Source organism: Aptenodytes forsteri, unplaced genomic scaffold, assembly GCF_000699145.1.
Source record: "Aptenodytes forsteri isolate BGI_AS27 unplaced genomic scaffold, ASM69914v1 Scaffold173, whole genome shotgun sequence".
NCBI classification, from domain to species: Eukaryota; Metazoa; Chordata; class Aves; order Sphenisciformes; family Spheniscidae; genus Aptenodytes; species Aptenodytes forsteri.
Window position 1 is genome coordinate 2,747,236 of NW_008794449.1, and position 15,032 is coordinate 2,762,267.

At 49.0% G+C, this 15,032-nt stretch overlaps 1 protein-coding gene across 1 annotated transcript in view; it reads right to left on the reverse strand.

Moving 5' to 3' along the window:
* PLXNA4 (plexin A4) overlaps window positions 1-15,032 on the reverse strand; it is a 462,713-nt gene that overhangs the window by 158,564 nt on the left and 289,117 nt on the right. Inside the window, exon 4 of the mRNA XM_009290424.2 lies at window positions 14,093-14,193. Within this exon, the coding sequence (XP_009288699.2) occupies window positions 14,093-14,193 (101 nt within the window). The remainder of the gene's footprint in view (window positions 1-14,092; window positions 14,194-15,032) is intronic.

The following is a 15,032-nucleotide window of genomic DNA, read 5'->3' on the forward strand; positions in this document are numbered from 1 at the left end:
CCTTGTTGAACCTCATACAGTTGGCCTGGGCCCATCGATCCAGCCTGTCCAGGTCCCTCTGCAGAGCCTTCCTACCCTCGAGCAGATCAACACTCCCGCCCAACTTGGTGTCATCTGCAAACTTACTGAGGGTGCACTCGATCCCCTCATCCAGATCATCAAGAAGAGATGTCCTTGGGGCGAGGGGCCACATGGATATCACCTAGGGGGAGATCTTGTCTGTGTGGTTCTTCATCCTTTCTCCAACTGTTAACCACATGTTACAAGGCGTTCCTTCCTCTTAAATTTGCCATAGGGGAGCATCCCTCCCTCTAACCCAATGGAGGGATTGCTCTATCATGTTGCTCTAAGTCTCATCAGTGAATTTCCCTGTGACCTCAAGTCCTTCCAATCTGACCACCTTGATCCCAAAACCCAACACTTCTCCCTAAGGACCAGGAGATGCCAGTACCATTTGCACCTACATAACATCTGCCCATGGGGCAAAAGCTGATGTTCTGTGCCATGACCCAAAGCCCCACTCTCTTCCTGGAGACCTGGCAAACCAAAGGAGCATTAGGATTGTGATATCAGCTGGAAAATCTGAGGTCCAGAGGTAGCAGGGGTGGGATTAAGATGGTAGATTGAGGGTCTTAAATTTATGTGTCAATCTTTAGGTGTGTGAGGTAGCAGGGGTGGGATTAAGTTGGTAGATTGAGACTCTTAAATTTATGTGTCAATCTTTAGGTGTGTGAGCTGACATCTGATCTGCCTAGACAAGGGATTTATTCAGTACAGTCAGCAGAGCCCAGAGAACTGATTCGCCTGCTCTAAGACAAGGGCTCTGTTCTGTTGACGACATACAGGGTATGCAAGACAGCCACCCGGGGTTGGCAACTGTGACATAGGACCTATGGAGGACTTGGTCAAAGCAAAAAATGGCCACCAAATGCCTATGTTTTGGTAACTGAATGGAGCCTCATACCTACTTTAGGGTGAGCTGTGTCTCTCTTTAGACTCCACTGACTGTACTGATGGGGAGCAGGATCTTCCTGGGCTGTAATAGGGTCTCAGCACCCAGCTCATATGGAGACACGTGCATACAGAGACTTGGCAGGTCACAGTCAGAGTCCTAAGCAGAGCTGAAAAGGGAGTCTAGCTCTCCCACACACAAAGCAGAGGTGGAAAGGACCGCCTGATTCACTCAGTGCTCCTGCAGGCAACCCCACCATAGCAGCGTATACAGAATTGTTATCAAGCTTTATCATAAAACCAGCTGTATTTTTAGCACTCACTAATCCCAGTGGAAGATTACTTCAGATACTCATTCGCCTCCCAGCCAGAAACCTTCTTCTACCTTACACACTAAATGCCCAGTTTATAACCATTCCCTCTTGGGCCAAGACTATCCACATCTTAAACACCCTTTCTCTTTCGTAGGCATTTAATCCCTAAATCCACACAAACAGCGGTCCTACCTCTGACCACCTTTGTTTTCTACACTCATTGCGACCCATGCCAGTCTATTCTTGCCCAAGCAGCTCTGCCAGCCCTTCTGAAAGCCTCTCCTAGCTCCATTTCTTTCTTTTTCCAATGCAGGCAGAAGAGTTGCAGTGTTCTAGCCTGGTACCTTAGGCAAAAGAAACTCCATAACAGTAACTCCATAAAATGTAAATCAAGTCAACGGGGGAAGACACCTCATCCACATTTCCATTCTACAGAGACACGTCTGTCTGTCTACCAATGCAGTGACTCTGTGCCTGCTCTGGCGTCCCTCCAGGGTTGTGCCAATGTAACCCTGATCAGATTTTCTGCTCTGCTTGTGTCCACACTGTTGGAAAAAGTGAGCTAACCTTCATGCCAAGTATCCCAAGGGGGTAGCTGCAGGAGTGACAGGTGGGCCAACAAATTCCCATCTACTTTCTGAGAGTTGTTTCATCTGCAAATAGCTCTGACATGACAGAGACAAGTTGCTATTTCAGATATTTAAAGATATGGTATAACACTGCTTGGCCTTAATTTTGGGCTTCAGCAAGCTATTGATTTTTTGATTCTTTATATTATGTTAATGATGTCATGATCATATCAGAACAGCAGTGTACTCCCGTAAAGCTCCAGAGTGCAATATTTAATAGATACTGTTAGTATTAATTGATTTTGCTGTAATTCATTCTACGCATATTTTCACTCTTAAGGTTTGGGGTTTTTTTAATTAACGGTAAATTCCCTAAACATCCAGGCAGAGTGAAAAGTCAAAGCATTTACTTCTCCTCTTAGTTTTTAATTTGGGAATGGAGGTAGTGGGGAAGGCTGTCCTCTCCAACTCACCCCAATCGATAGCAGGTTAAGTATAACACTCTGTAACTGTACTGATGTGTTCCTGAGCAGCTCAAGAGGCAGCCAAATGATATTTTGTCCATTGGCCAGATGAGCTTATGCTATGGGTCTGCTCGCCTTCCTTTCTCACCAACCCCTCCAGATCCTCCATCAGTTAAAGCCGGGAGGGAATCCTCAAGGTCAGTTTTTTGCCTTCAGTCCTTGAGAGCAGAGAGGGGAACAGAGAGCAGAGACTCACTGTTGCCCTAACAGTACTAGTAAGAATTAAGTCCCTACCATGCAGAAAAACACATTCATATCTAGGTATACTGAGACCCTACCCAGAGAGACTGTAGAATTCAGATCCATACCTGACAATAAATTTTGAGACAATGGGCTTAAGATGGAAAAATCATTCTACTTTCTGGGTTACTCATACACTCAAAGTTACTTGCAAGCTTGTTTGCAGGATTGGGACTGGGTGAAAATGAGGAAGGGATCAGATTGATTCGCTCTGATCCACGTCTGCAGTTTCTCTTCTCCCTGAGAACAGCACAGAGCGAAAGCTGTTGGCAACCGTCCCAACTACATCCTCCTACCATTACTAACCGGCTGGCTCTTTAGAGGCTCTGGGTGGAAAAGGGCCAGGGAAGCCTGCAAGGAGTCGAGAAAAGCTAGCTCAGCCACATCTCAGTGGTGGCTCCGACAGAGATGCTCAGCTCTGATAGTGCACCTCTAGCTCAGCCACATCTCAGTGGTGCCTCCGACAGAGATGCTCAGCTCTGATAGTGCCTTATCAGGCCAGGCAACACTTGAAGAGATGAGGAGCAGATAAAATAGAAAAGTGTTATCTGAACTGAATTCCTGCCCCCTTGCCCTGCACAAAATAATCCAGTGTTCATTTGGCAGGGCTGGCTGGCAAAAATGTCCTTTCCAAGCGGGTGTTGGAGGCAGGATGCGTCTGGTTGCCTGTTCCCAGCTCAGGGGGTGCCAAGGGAAAGGACAGCTCATGGGGACTCCCATCTCTCTGCTGCAGACAAAACTTGCACCTCTTTGTGGTGAAGGTCTGGGTCTGCAACAAAACAAAAGGAGTTCAGTCGCCTTGTGGTCATCTCCCTACCTCGGCCCTGAGCCATGAGAGTGGGGCCCCGTTAATACAAGTGAGAGATTCAAGAGACCTCACTTCACCCCCTTTCCTTCTCCATCCAGCTGCAGACAAGGCTGTCTTTCAAATACCTGAAGCATCTTGGCCTCCTCTCTACTCCTGCTACTGAGGATCGGAGGGAGGAGAGAGAGGGTGCAACTGCAACCAGAGGACAGCCTCTTGCAAAGACTCGGTTCCCAAGGTCCACACGGGCCGGTGCCCACCATCTGCTGCCAGGCACTGCAGTACCCCTGCATGGCTTGGTGCATATCCTGGCTGGGTTTTGCATTCCACTCCGACTTGCAAGAGGAGGAGAAGAGGTAAATGGGGTCCTGCCATTAGAAAATGGCTCTACTATTTCCTGACAGCTCCAGCCCTCTGCCCCCCTCTCCAGACATAGAAACAAAATCAAGCAGGGATGGAAACAGGAGAGAAACAGCCACATAACAAACATCCCCACATGCAAAATGTGCACTTAGCATCTGCACCAAGCTAACAAGGGAGAAGCCTTCCAGGCATGGGTGAGCTAGATTGAGATTATTTTCTTAACATGTCTCAATTAAAATGTAGATCTCCTTTACTGCCTGGGGCCAGAGGGGCAGGAGGGAATGAGAATTGGGAATGAGATATGGGAGGGAGAAGCAAGATACAGGGGCGTTTGCTTCATTCTTCGCTGTCCTGCCTGCCTTAACCCTTCTGGTGCCACCTCTGCTCTAACAGCCAGACAAGGGCACAGGGTGATTTGGGTATGTTCATTGGGTTAAGCAAGAAACTACACGTGTGTTTGCACCTTGCCATGTCTACTAAGGCTCCTTCTGCTTTAATTAAACAAACCCAAAACTTACTTGGCCAGTGGTGAGATGAAATTATTATTCTCATGCTTTATAGCCAGTACTGTCTGGGAGCCTGCAGTCATCAAGTCCAGCTCCCTACAGGACTTCTGCAAGCCACTCATCGTCCAAAGTGCTTTAAGGTTTTGGACCTCACAGCCACCTGTGAGGTGAGGAACTGTTACTCCTCTCCTACAAACAAGGGGCTAAAGCACAGGGAAATCAAGGATTGGAGTCACTGTAAGTTGGGCATCGTTTGATACAGTCATTTAGGTTTCCCCAATAGCTGCTAAAAGAAACTGGCACTTCCAGAGGGCAATTCACTCCACTGCCTTAAACACCTCAGGGTTACAATGAATGTGTTCAGAAAAAGGCCCTCTCTTCACTGGCTGCTGAGACAAGAAACCTAGTAGTAGATGAGGGAAACCCCATCCTAAGCAACTTGTCCAAAATCATGCAAGGTATCTATAGCAGAGCAGGGAAATTAATACTGCTTTCTCTTGCCTATGGAAAATTCTGTAACCAGTGTATCATGCTGGCATCCCCTTCTAAATGTACCAAGGGGTCCAGAACTTGTTTTTCCCAATCAGAAACTGTCCCAGATCTTGTCTTACAACAGTGTCTCAGACCTTCAGCCCACACCAATTCCCACTTCCTCATGTTATTCACAATCCCTCAAATCCCTTTAGCCAGCTTAGGCAGAATCATCCTCCAGCTCCTCCACTCTGTCCCAGCAGAGCCTTCAGCATTTCTGCTCCTCCTCAATGTATTTCTCGGCCCCCAACTTTCTCCTTACTCTTTGCCTCAAGGTAAGCAACAAAAAGACATGCTAATTGCTGGTGCAACTTCCTAGGCAGGGAAGCAGATTGTGAAGGAAAATAATCAGAAACCTGCCCTTCCTTCCATTAGCAGGGGCTGGTGCATGCTGTATTACAAAATACAGCTATGTCTGCTTGCGGTGAGCTTGCCCCATGTCCCCACAGAGCATAAAGAAGCCCATAGCCAGTAGCAGAAGAAATTCACAGCCAACACGTCTGTTCCTCACTGTGAATTTGGCCTCCCCCGCAGAAGTATGGCAAGAAAACATGTTTTCTTTGAATATCCTCGTTTCTTGCATCCAGCCGTTAGTTACTCCGGTCTAGCTCTGGGTCCAGGGATGGGACTCTATTAAAAATGCATCCATTACCCCGGCAGAAATTAATTTGGTCCAATCTATTGGGCATTGGAACAGGAGGCAAGAAATGTTGTTCCATGTCCAGATCTGCCACTCACCTCTTGTATAACCGCAGCCCTGGCGATGCGCTGTTTTTCCCTGCTCTCCTCTGTGGCTGACCTGCGCTGGTGAGCCCAGTGGAGAGCTGCAGCCGACTGACACCCAGGCTTGCCCCACTACTGGGGCACTTGGCGGGGTTCATTTGCAAGATGTTTTGCTTGAATGTTGTGTTGTACATGAGGGAGGGAATTCTGTATCTCCCCACAAGGCCAAGCACTCCAGCTGCAGCAGACAGCATGGATGGGCAACTGAATTGAGTTCCTTGTGTAAATAAAAACACCTGTGTTTCAAAGTCTCCTTATGTTCTTCATAGATTTGTGTTTAGGCACCTGAATTAAGTCATAGAATCATAGAATCATGGAATCATTGATGTTGGAAAAGACCTCTAAGATCATCAAGTCCAACCGTCAACCCAACACCCCCATGCCCACTAAACCATGTCCCTAAGTAAGCGCCTCATCTACTCGTCTTTTAAATACCTCCAGGGATGGGGACTCAACCACTTCCCTGGGCAGCCTGTTCCAATGTTTCACCACTCTTTCAGTAAAGAAATTTTCCCTCACATCCAATCTAAACCTCCCCTGGCACAACTTGAGGCCATTATGTTCCTACTCCAGATCTAGGTCTCCTTGCTGGCTCTGTCAACCTCCACTTTATAATGTAAGTAAGTCAGGGTACGCTCCTTCCCTGTGGCAGCCCCTGTAACTTTGCATCTCAGCTCCAGTGCACATCTGACAAGCTTTCTAAGCTGATCAGGGTGGTCATACAGCTTTCCCCTGTCCCTGTTCCCTCCCTAGCTGTTACCCTAGATAGGTACTGTGGGATATCTAGTTATGCCACCCACCAGTGTGTAGTGTCCCAGAGCAAAGGCGATGCTCAGATGACAAAGGTGTGTCCCCTGTCAGGGAACCAGCATACAGGACGTCTTCTAGAAGGCCCCCAGGTACCACTGAGCACCATTATCCCTTTCTCATTGCATGTTCTAGCACGAGACACACGTCCTAGCCCATGGCAGACTGTGTGCTGTGTTTCACATCAGAGAAGAAGAAACCCCGGAGATCATTCTCTGCAAAGGCTGAACTTTCTGCAGTGCCAAACCTGAGCTGCTAATGTTTCTCTGATGGAGGCAAATCCCAAGTAGGACACCTAACTCACAGGGCAGCATCAGGAGAAAGCTTCTGCTGGAACCCACTGCACAAACTAATTATCTTCCCACCCCTCCCCACTGCCCTCCAGCAAAATAAGCTAATCAAGGAATAAGGTTGTTATCAAAACACATTTACCACACGCCTGCGTCTTACGATCCACAGTGCCCAGTGCTGTCCCCGAGTTGCCTCAGGCAGGCACGGCCACCAAGATAATCAACCTGTGAAGGGCACAGCTCTGCCGTGCACTGCAAGGTAGACCGGAGCAGCAAAAGTGTTCCCAAAAGGGACATGATGGCATCTAGGGAATGGAAGGACATCAGCAGTGCTGGACGCACAACGTGCAGGTACAGCGATGGGTCGGCTCTCCAGGACTGGCGATCGGCTGTTCCTCTCAAAGGGACAGGGCTGGTTCAGAGAGGTTTATTCAATGTCATCACCCATCTGTAGTGAAATGGGATTCCCAGGAGCCTCCGTTTCACTCGGGGCTTTATCACCATCAATAGGCATGCTCCCTGTCCCAAGAATTTCCTCCTGCTCTCTGGACTAAGAGCCCTGATCTCATTTCAAAAGGCCATTGGAGAGCTGTCACATTTGGGGCTATTTCCTCTGCTCCAAAGGAGAGGCAATGCCTATGTGTGAAATGATGGGTACTTTCGCTATACCTCAGCAGACAGATTAAAGATTATCTAGGCTCAATGCAGAATGCTTAATGGGCTAATGTCACTCTACAGAGCCCCCCTGCTGTGTGCTTCCCTCTGTGCGAGGGCTGAAATGCCGTCTCCAGTTTCGATAACTACCTGAGAAGAAGTGGGAATCACTCTGTGCCAAGGCCAATTGTGGGAAGATGACTCCACTTTCCCTTGCTATCAGATGGAGAGGTTCACAGGCCACGTGCACCGGCTGTCTGAGTGCCAGCTGTGACTGGGGAGGAGTCAAATCAAGCACTGTTTGGAGACAAGGCATCTTGACAGCTGGTTCACTCCTACCTTTGCCACCATTGACTGGCAGTGCTAACACTGCCAATCAACTGATTGGAGACTTTCAAACAAATGAAAAATTTCGAATTTCCAGCAATTATTTTCCCCCCATCATTTATGCTTTTCTCCCCACTGTGTACCAACAGCATGTATCTGGCAATCTCCTGTTGCAATGAGAAATGCCCCCAAATACCTCAGACACACAGGGGTATTGAACGTAGCAATTGAAGTAGCCCTGAGCTTCCCCTCTGATGTGGAAGATCAGCCCAGCCAGCTACAAGTTTCCAAGGCAATGTAGGATTTGAGCTGGAAGCCATTTGCTCTTCGTGTGGCTGATCCACCTTTAGGAAGATTAGGACAACTGTTACGTACCTTTGACATGTAGAGGGTCTCCCAGGTATTTGAGGGCACCAAAGGCTGAGCCATGGCAAGACTATGCTAAGGCAGGAAAGGATACAGAAAGCTTTTCCTATAAAAAAAGGTCCCAACCATGATTGTGAAGACTTCACTGTGCCAGGCAAGTGCAAAACACCTGCAAATTGCTACCTTACTGAAGGCACTGCGGTTGGCACCTTGGGACATAACAGCATGGGGAGTACAAAGCAGGGACATCTGAGGCCCTGGTTTCTTGTAATGGAAGCTGAGGGTCTATAGGATCCCCTGTCCCTGCAGGAATCGGTAAATCACTCTCTTATCACTATCCGTTAGAGCTCAGAGTGGCACAGGACTGAGTGTGATATTTCACCCTCCCGCACTGCTGGGTCCCTGAAGCCTGAGCCGTACAGCCCTTCCAGTGCCCCTTCCCCACGCAGCACTTGACATATCCTCCCTCCCCTGCACAAATGGAGGAGAAGACTGAGAAGGAAAAGAGAGGAGGTGAAGGGGAAAAGAAAGAAAAAAACTCAGCCTGAAAGACAATCACAGTCTTTCAGACGGTAGAAAGTCAAGCAAGGAAAAGACCCTTCAAAAAAGGTCTTATTGCAGCATCTGTAGGCGGCTTAGGTTACCCGAGACTCTCTAGTGATTCAGAAGACTTTGACCAAGAAAGTTAAAGCCAGGGATGATCAATGAGCCTCTGCAAGCAGCATCGCATCGGGTTACCTGCTGAGTGCAGCGGGAGCTACACTTTGTAACTTTCTCTTTTTTCTTCCTGGTCTGGCAATGAGTCTGAGCACGGATAACAAACCTCCCTCCCCCTCCACACTAATCCCTCACTCCCTAGAAAACAGCTTGTTTAAGTGCCTTTTTTCCTCCATATCATGTTAGAAATGAGAACTGTAATTTCTGGATACACAAGTATCCTGCAGCTACAAGGCGGACGGGAAGAGCTGAAGAGCAGGAGGATGTGGAGGGCAACTTCCCGGATTCTGGGGTAAGTGTCTGCTGCCAGAGGACGGCATAAACCCCTTGTGAACAGGGCTGTTCTTTTGCAGGGAAACCAAAAAACTCTCACATGGCTTCTCAAGTGTCTCATAAATACCATCTCCGCTGCTGCAGTTATTCAGTTAATCCATGGTCAGCTCAGACTGAGTAATTGTGCATACCAGATTTTGGTCATCCCTTGACCAACCCGGAGCCCACCAAAGGGATCCAGGAAGGTGGCTGGTATGGCCCATATCTAAAAGCCTTCTGTCATTGCTTCTTCATGGGGTCAGGATGCCTACAGGAGGCCACTGCATCCTATTCCCATGGCTCAGGAGGGGGGCCTCTCCTGGCACGTGCTCTGTAACTGGGGTGCAACTGGGGTGCAAAGCCAACAGAGCCAGCTTGGATCCTTAGGTGAGGTTCTTGGGTGCCAGAAGGACACACAAAGGACGTGTGCAGCTCCTCACAGATGAGCAGAGGAATGCAGAGAGCAGATCCAACTCCTGGCTCTCCTACCTCCACTGTAGGACAGACTGCGGATGCTTAAACAAACCCTCTTCCCTCCACAGCAAATGTCGGTTCCTCCAAACCAACCATGTTTGTTGACCGCCTGCTTTGCTTTGTCTCTAGAGCTGGTGAAGACTTCTGGGGGAGAAAGAAATCACAGATGCCCAAATGTTTCATTTTAATGGGGAAAAAAAAAAAAGTAATGCTTCGCTTCAGAACGACTTTTTACTTTGAAATTTTAAGCAATTTACTAAACCTGAAATAAGATCCCAAAATAAGAACTTCTGAGGTCTAAAGGAATGATTCTCCAATTACTAAATGGTATCAGCCCCTTCTAAAATGGCTTTCCGGAGCATTTCTTATTAAAAAAAATAAGGCCCACTACAAGCTGGAAAAAAAAGTTTTGAAATATCACAAGTCCTCCCAGAAAATGGGACTATTTTCCTCTCTGATTGCAACTTATGACCTGCCAGCCAAGGAGTCCCCGTAACAGCAAGGACGGATCCCAGAGCAGAAGGAGGCTGATGCCATGATGTGCATGTTCAACTATTCACACCAGAATTAGACAGAGGCTACGTGAGGATGAAATGAGGCAGCGCAGCCAAAATCTAGAAGTGGCAGCTAACACAACAGAGCCTGGAACAGGTCCCTTCTGCACCCAGCAAGGTCAGCGTATTTCCCCTTTATAAAGTGTTGCCTCTCCCTATAGGGATGCTGCTGCTCTTCTGCCCCAAATATCCATTCTGCTGGCGGCTGGGGTGTTAGGCACAACCCAGAGATACCGTGCAGGGCTGAAAACGTGCGTGGTCACCACATGCACATGGATCAGTGCTTGTGCACGTCTGCTCTGGAGCTGGTGCTGGGCCAGGAAGGGATAGAAAGGGATCATTCAGCTGCAGAAGGGTTTATCCCTCCTCTGGAGACAAAAAGCATCGCCTATCTCTGCCCCTCTGTATGTGAGGGGGAAAGGAGATGGAGGAAGGTAATAGTTTGGAGACAGGTGGAGACAGGAGAAACTTGCCGGGGGTTTGGAGGGGTGGTCAGATATTGGATGGCATCTTTGGACACTGCTGCATCTGACATAGGAGGAAGCTGCAATTCATTTCAGGCTTGGAGAAAACTTTGCTCTGCTCTCATCCCTCTCTGTAGCCCCACGTTCGGGCTGGTGACATTGCTGCGACCTTGCAGCTAGGCACGGAGGCACTCCGTGCCAGCTATTAGCTTTTCAGCCTGGTTCCTCCCCCCCTGCCTTGCTCCCACCCCAGCCCTTCGCCCTTCCCTGGAGACCCATGCAGCAACCGAGCGCCACATTTTCAATTTGCACCAACTAAATGATTCATCGCTGCCTAAAGAGGCCTGAACAGAGCCCAGGAGGGGAGCCAAGCTGTAGCAGGGGAAGGGGGGGGGACAAGATTGGGGCTAAAGATACAGAGACAAAAAGCTCTGGTGACCTGCTCTATATCGGCTCTCCTCTTCTCGGGGCAGAAGCAAATCAATCCTCCCCCCCTCCTTTCTCCTGCAGCCGTCTGTGGGTCTGTCTGTCTCTTTCTCTCTCAGCAGACTCGAGTTTCTCGGTGTAAGGTTAGGACAGTGGAGCCGTGGAAATCGATTCCTGAGCCCTGGCACACTGCCCTCCACGCAGACAGCCCAGCTCCGCTGTGAGACGATGGATGGAGAGCCGTCCCCAGGCGTCCCCAGACCTCTCACATGGCGGGAGCTGAGGATAGCTTGGAAATGGGGGTTTGGGGAAAAGAGTCTGCATCAGCCCTTGAAGTGCAAATCCCAAAATAAGAGAAACCCACATGGGAGAGACAAAAAGATAGATGCTGTACCCCATCTGGCAGTTTTCACCTGTCTCCCAGTCTACCACTGTTCCTCTTGATGGGTTATACTGGAGGAGAAAGATGAGTGAAAGGCATGGCTTTGCCCACAGGCAATCTGGTTTCCAGTACCGCTCTACCCCAGGTCTGGCACAGCCCGACTGCCTCCTCCATCCCCTCCACAAAACAGCTCCCACATCAGCATGGCTGGATTCAGCCGTGCACTGGAAAGCCCCTGGGATTCCTGACCGGGAGGGAAGAGGGAAGGGTTAACACTCAGGAGGGGAAATGCTTATGGCACATTTCTGTGTGCAGGAGTCATTGACAATGCATCCCACTTGAGGAAAAGTCTGTTAATGAATCTTAAGGGGTTCTGATGTGCAAAAAGTTCTAATAAGACACTTAGTATTATGGCACTCTTACCCTGAATATCCTGCACAGCCAAACCTTGTTGAATGGGATGTAATTGGCTCCTCTGCTCTCAGGGCTACCTAAAAGGATGAGGAAACTGAAACCCAGAGAGGAACACCTGAGGCTGCACTGAAAACCCCTTCCAAACTAGGACTGGAAATCAGATTTCTTGACTGCAATGGAAACGAGGGGGAAGGAACACACTAGAGTAGGATTTGATAACGTTTGCCTTCCAACTGCTTCAAAAAAATCCACAGGGAATTAATCTCAGTGACCCTGCTGCAAGGTACATAAATAAGAGGTGCGACTCTTTTCCTGATAAGGAAACACAGGTTAAGTGACCAGAGAGAGGAGGACATGGGGATCCTGCCGTCAACGAGGTCCAGACTGCGAGGTCAAACTTCTTCTTGAAGGACTGTGTCTGTATGGGGGTTTCTTGTTCTAACTGAGTCGATACCGTCACCCTCACACATCACCAGCCATCACTTTTCTGACACTCCTTCACAATGAGCTGCTGGGCAATCTGCAGTTGTCTCTGCCCTTTTCCCTCCTTTTGGGGATTTATTGCTGGATATACTGATTGCTTGTTGCCACTGACCCTGGACGGCCGGAGATGAAATATCTAGCATTGCTGTGGTACAAGCAATGGCCAAATTCGTGCTTTCCTATACTGCTTGTACATAGTCTGTGCTGTCCCTCCATTGACAGCAAAACACACAGTGCTCTGTCGGATGGATGCAGGATAAGATGAGATGGAAACATACTATAGAGCTGTATATCAATTGGAAATATTCTCAGGTCATCAGGGTGAAAGTTCCATGGGTTCATGCCTACCAGACCACAACTCAGGACTGGTTTGCCAAGGATCCCTCGAATGATTCCAGAGCCTGAGTCAAGTTTCTGGACAAGTTTTGGGATGGATTACCTAGACCTGATCTGAAATTAAGCAGACTGTCATGGCTTTGGATGAGGGTCACACAAGCTAAAGAGCATCCACAGAAGGTTGGAATATGGTACAGGTTTGTTCCCTTTTCTTCTGTTCCAGAAAGAAGAGGTAGCAAAGAGGATCATTTCAGCTGGATCACTGTCTCCATCAGGAGAGTTTGCAATGCAACAGGAAGAATTCAGAGGTGAACTCAGCAGGAGAAGACAGACACACTGCAATAGCAGGGTCCATCAGAAAAACCCTTCATCGCTGCCAAGGACACTGTGAGACTTGGAGTGACAGCACCCTGCGGACCCACGTCTAGCTGGAGACGCTGGTTAGACAGATCCAATGCACTTTCCAGCCACTGTCTCTGCTGAGAAGTTCTTGGCAAATGAGACCACCCTGCCACTCATAGCCAGGAGCTCAGCCAACCTGACACCTCCCTCTCCACAGCTTTGGCAGAGGGCTCTCTGCAGGAGGAGATCAATGGCAGTGAAGGCTGCAGAGAGAAAACTTCGAGATCAATAGCATCATTAAAAAGCCTACAGAAAACAAAGCCAATGAACTAATCTCCCAGTCCTGAGGACACCTGGATCCACTGCTCCTTGCAAGGCACTGGATAAGCCAGTACTGTAGAATAATGAAATGGTGAAATGAAGTCCGCTCTTGGCCTGTTATACAGAACCCCAAGAATGTGGATATAGACCAATTTGCTCAGCATCCTGGCCAGATAAGCCAAATGAGCAGTTTGGCTCATTTGTGCTCATTTGGCACAGCTGAGTTGACCCACACAGGACAAACGCTCAACTTCAGGGTCAACATTTTCCCACAGTGAGCATACAAACCATAAGGTCCCCTTGAAATCTAACTTGGACTGGACCCCACGATGCTTACAGGGACGTGATTCCTCTCTAAGGGCAATGGAGATCATGACAAGTCTGAAAGGGGAGAGGTTCAGGTCAGCAGTGGAAAGTTGGAGGTGCTGAGACAAATGTCTGAGCCAGGCTACCAGAGCCAAACCACCTTAAGCAATGGAAACAAGAAGGTAATTGTCGAGCTGCTGGAGGGTTTGATTCAAAGCGCATCAGGGTAGACAGGTGCTTTCCTGGTGCAGCCAGCAGAGTGTGGATCAGGTGGTTGAGGAGATCTGACCAGTCTTTACCACCCTTCTCTCCCCTTGTCTTCCAAAAAATGCTTCTCAGTTAAACAAAGTCTCCCCCAGCAAGTCCCAGAGACCTTGCTGGAGGTACCTGGGTGACCCATTGACTCCTCTGGCTCAGCCAGGGACTGAGACAGCATTTTGCATCTCTGCCATATGTTATCACAGCTGTTGAGGGAAGATGGTTGGGGGAAAAGCAGGGCTGGGACGGTGGCAAACACCAGCAGGTACTTACGTGTTGTGAAGAACACACCATCCACAGTGAGGGTCGCCTGAGCCCAAGCACTCGCTGCAGGTCTCGTACTGGCTACACGACTCCACGGGCACCCGAGTGAGCTGCAAAAGGAAAGGGGACAACCTGTCAGGCTTTTCACAGGACTCTGCAATGCCCATAATGACTTGACAGAGGTGCCACCCTCCCTGTCCTCCCAGAGGGACATCCCTGCAGAGCTCGGCAGGCCTGGGGCAGACAGAGGGATGTGGCTGCAGATTGCTCCAGAGTTCAACCTGGTGCAATCCCTGTCCAGATCAGCACTTAACCTGGTGCAACCCCTGTTGAGATCAGCACCTCCCCTGTGGCCTTCCCCTCTTCCCCACGGCCTTTCACACTTCATTGCCAGATCATAGAATCATAGAATCATAGAATCATTGAGGTTGGAAAAGACCTCTAAGATCATCGAGTCCAACCATTGACCCAACACCACCATGCCCACTAATGATGACCTCACTTGCACAGTCTCACAGGGAATCGCCAAATCAGGCAGGCTGTGTGCAGACTGCGGTGACCTGGTACCTTGAGACAATTAAACAACATGTGATCTTCTGCAGCAAGTTAAACTCACTGGATCTCAACGCTCTCCTACACTCTGGTTGTGGACCCTGTTGCTTTCCGGCTTCCTGTAAGAACTGAGGTCTCACGATGTCTTTGTCTCCCTCCCATGACCTCCCGCACCACCACCAGTCCCAGGAGAGCATCAGCTCCACTCCCCATTGCCCGTGTATCTTTCCAACCATCAGTTGTCCCATCCCTGGAGAGGTTGCTCCCAGCAGGAAAAGGACAAAGGCTACCAGCCTGGGTATTGAATGAGCTTGCTGTCACCCTGACTTTGCAGCTCAGAAGGCATTAAAGGTGGACCTGAAACACCCATCTACTGCCAAAATACTGCATTTTATTA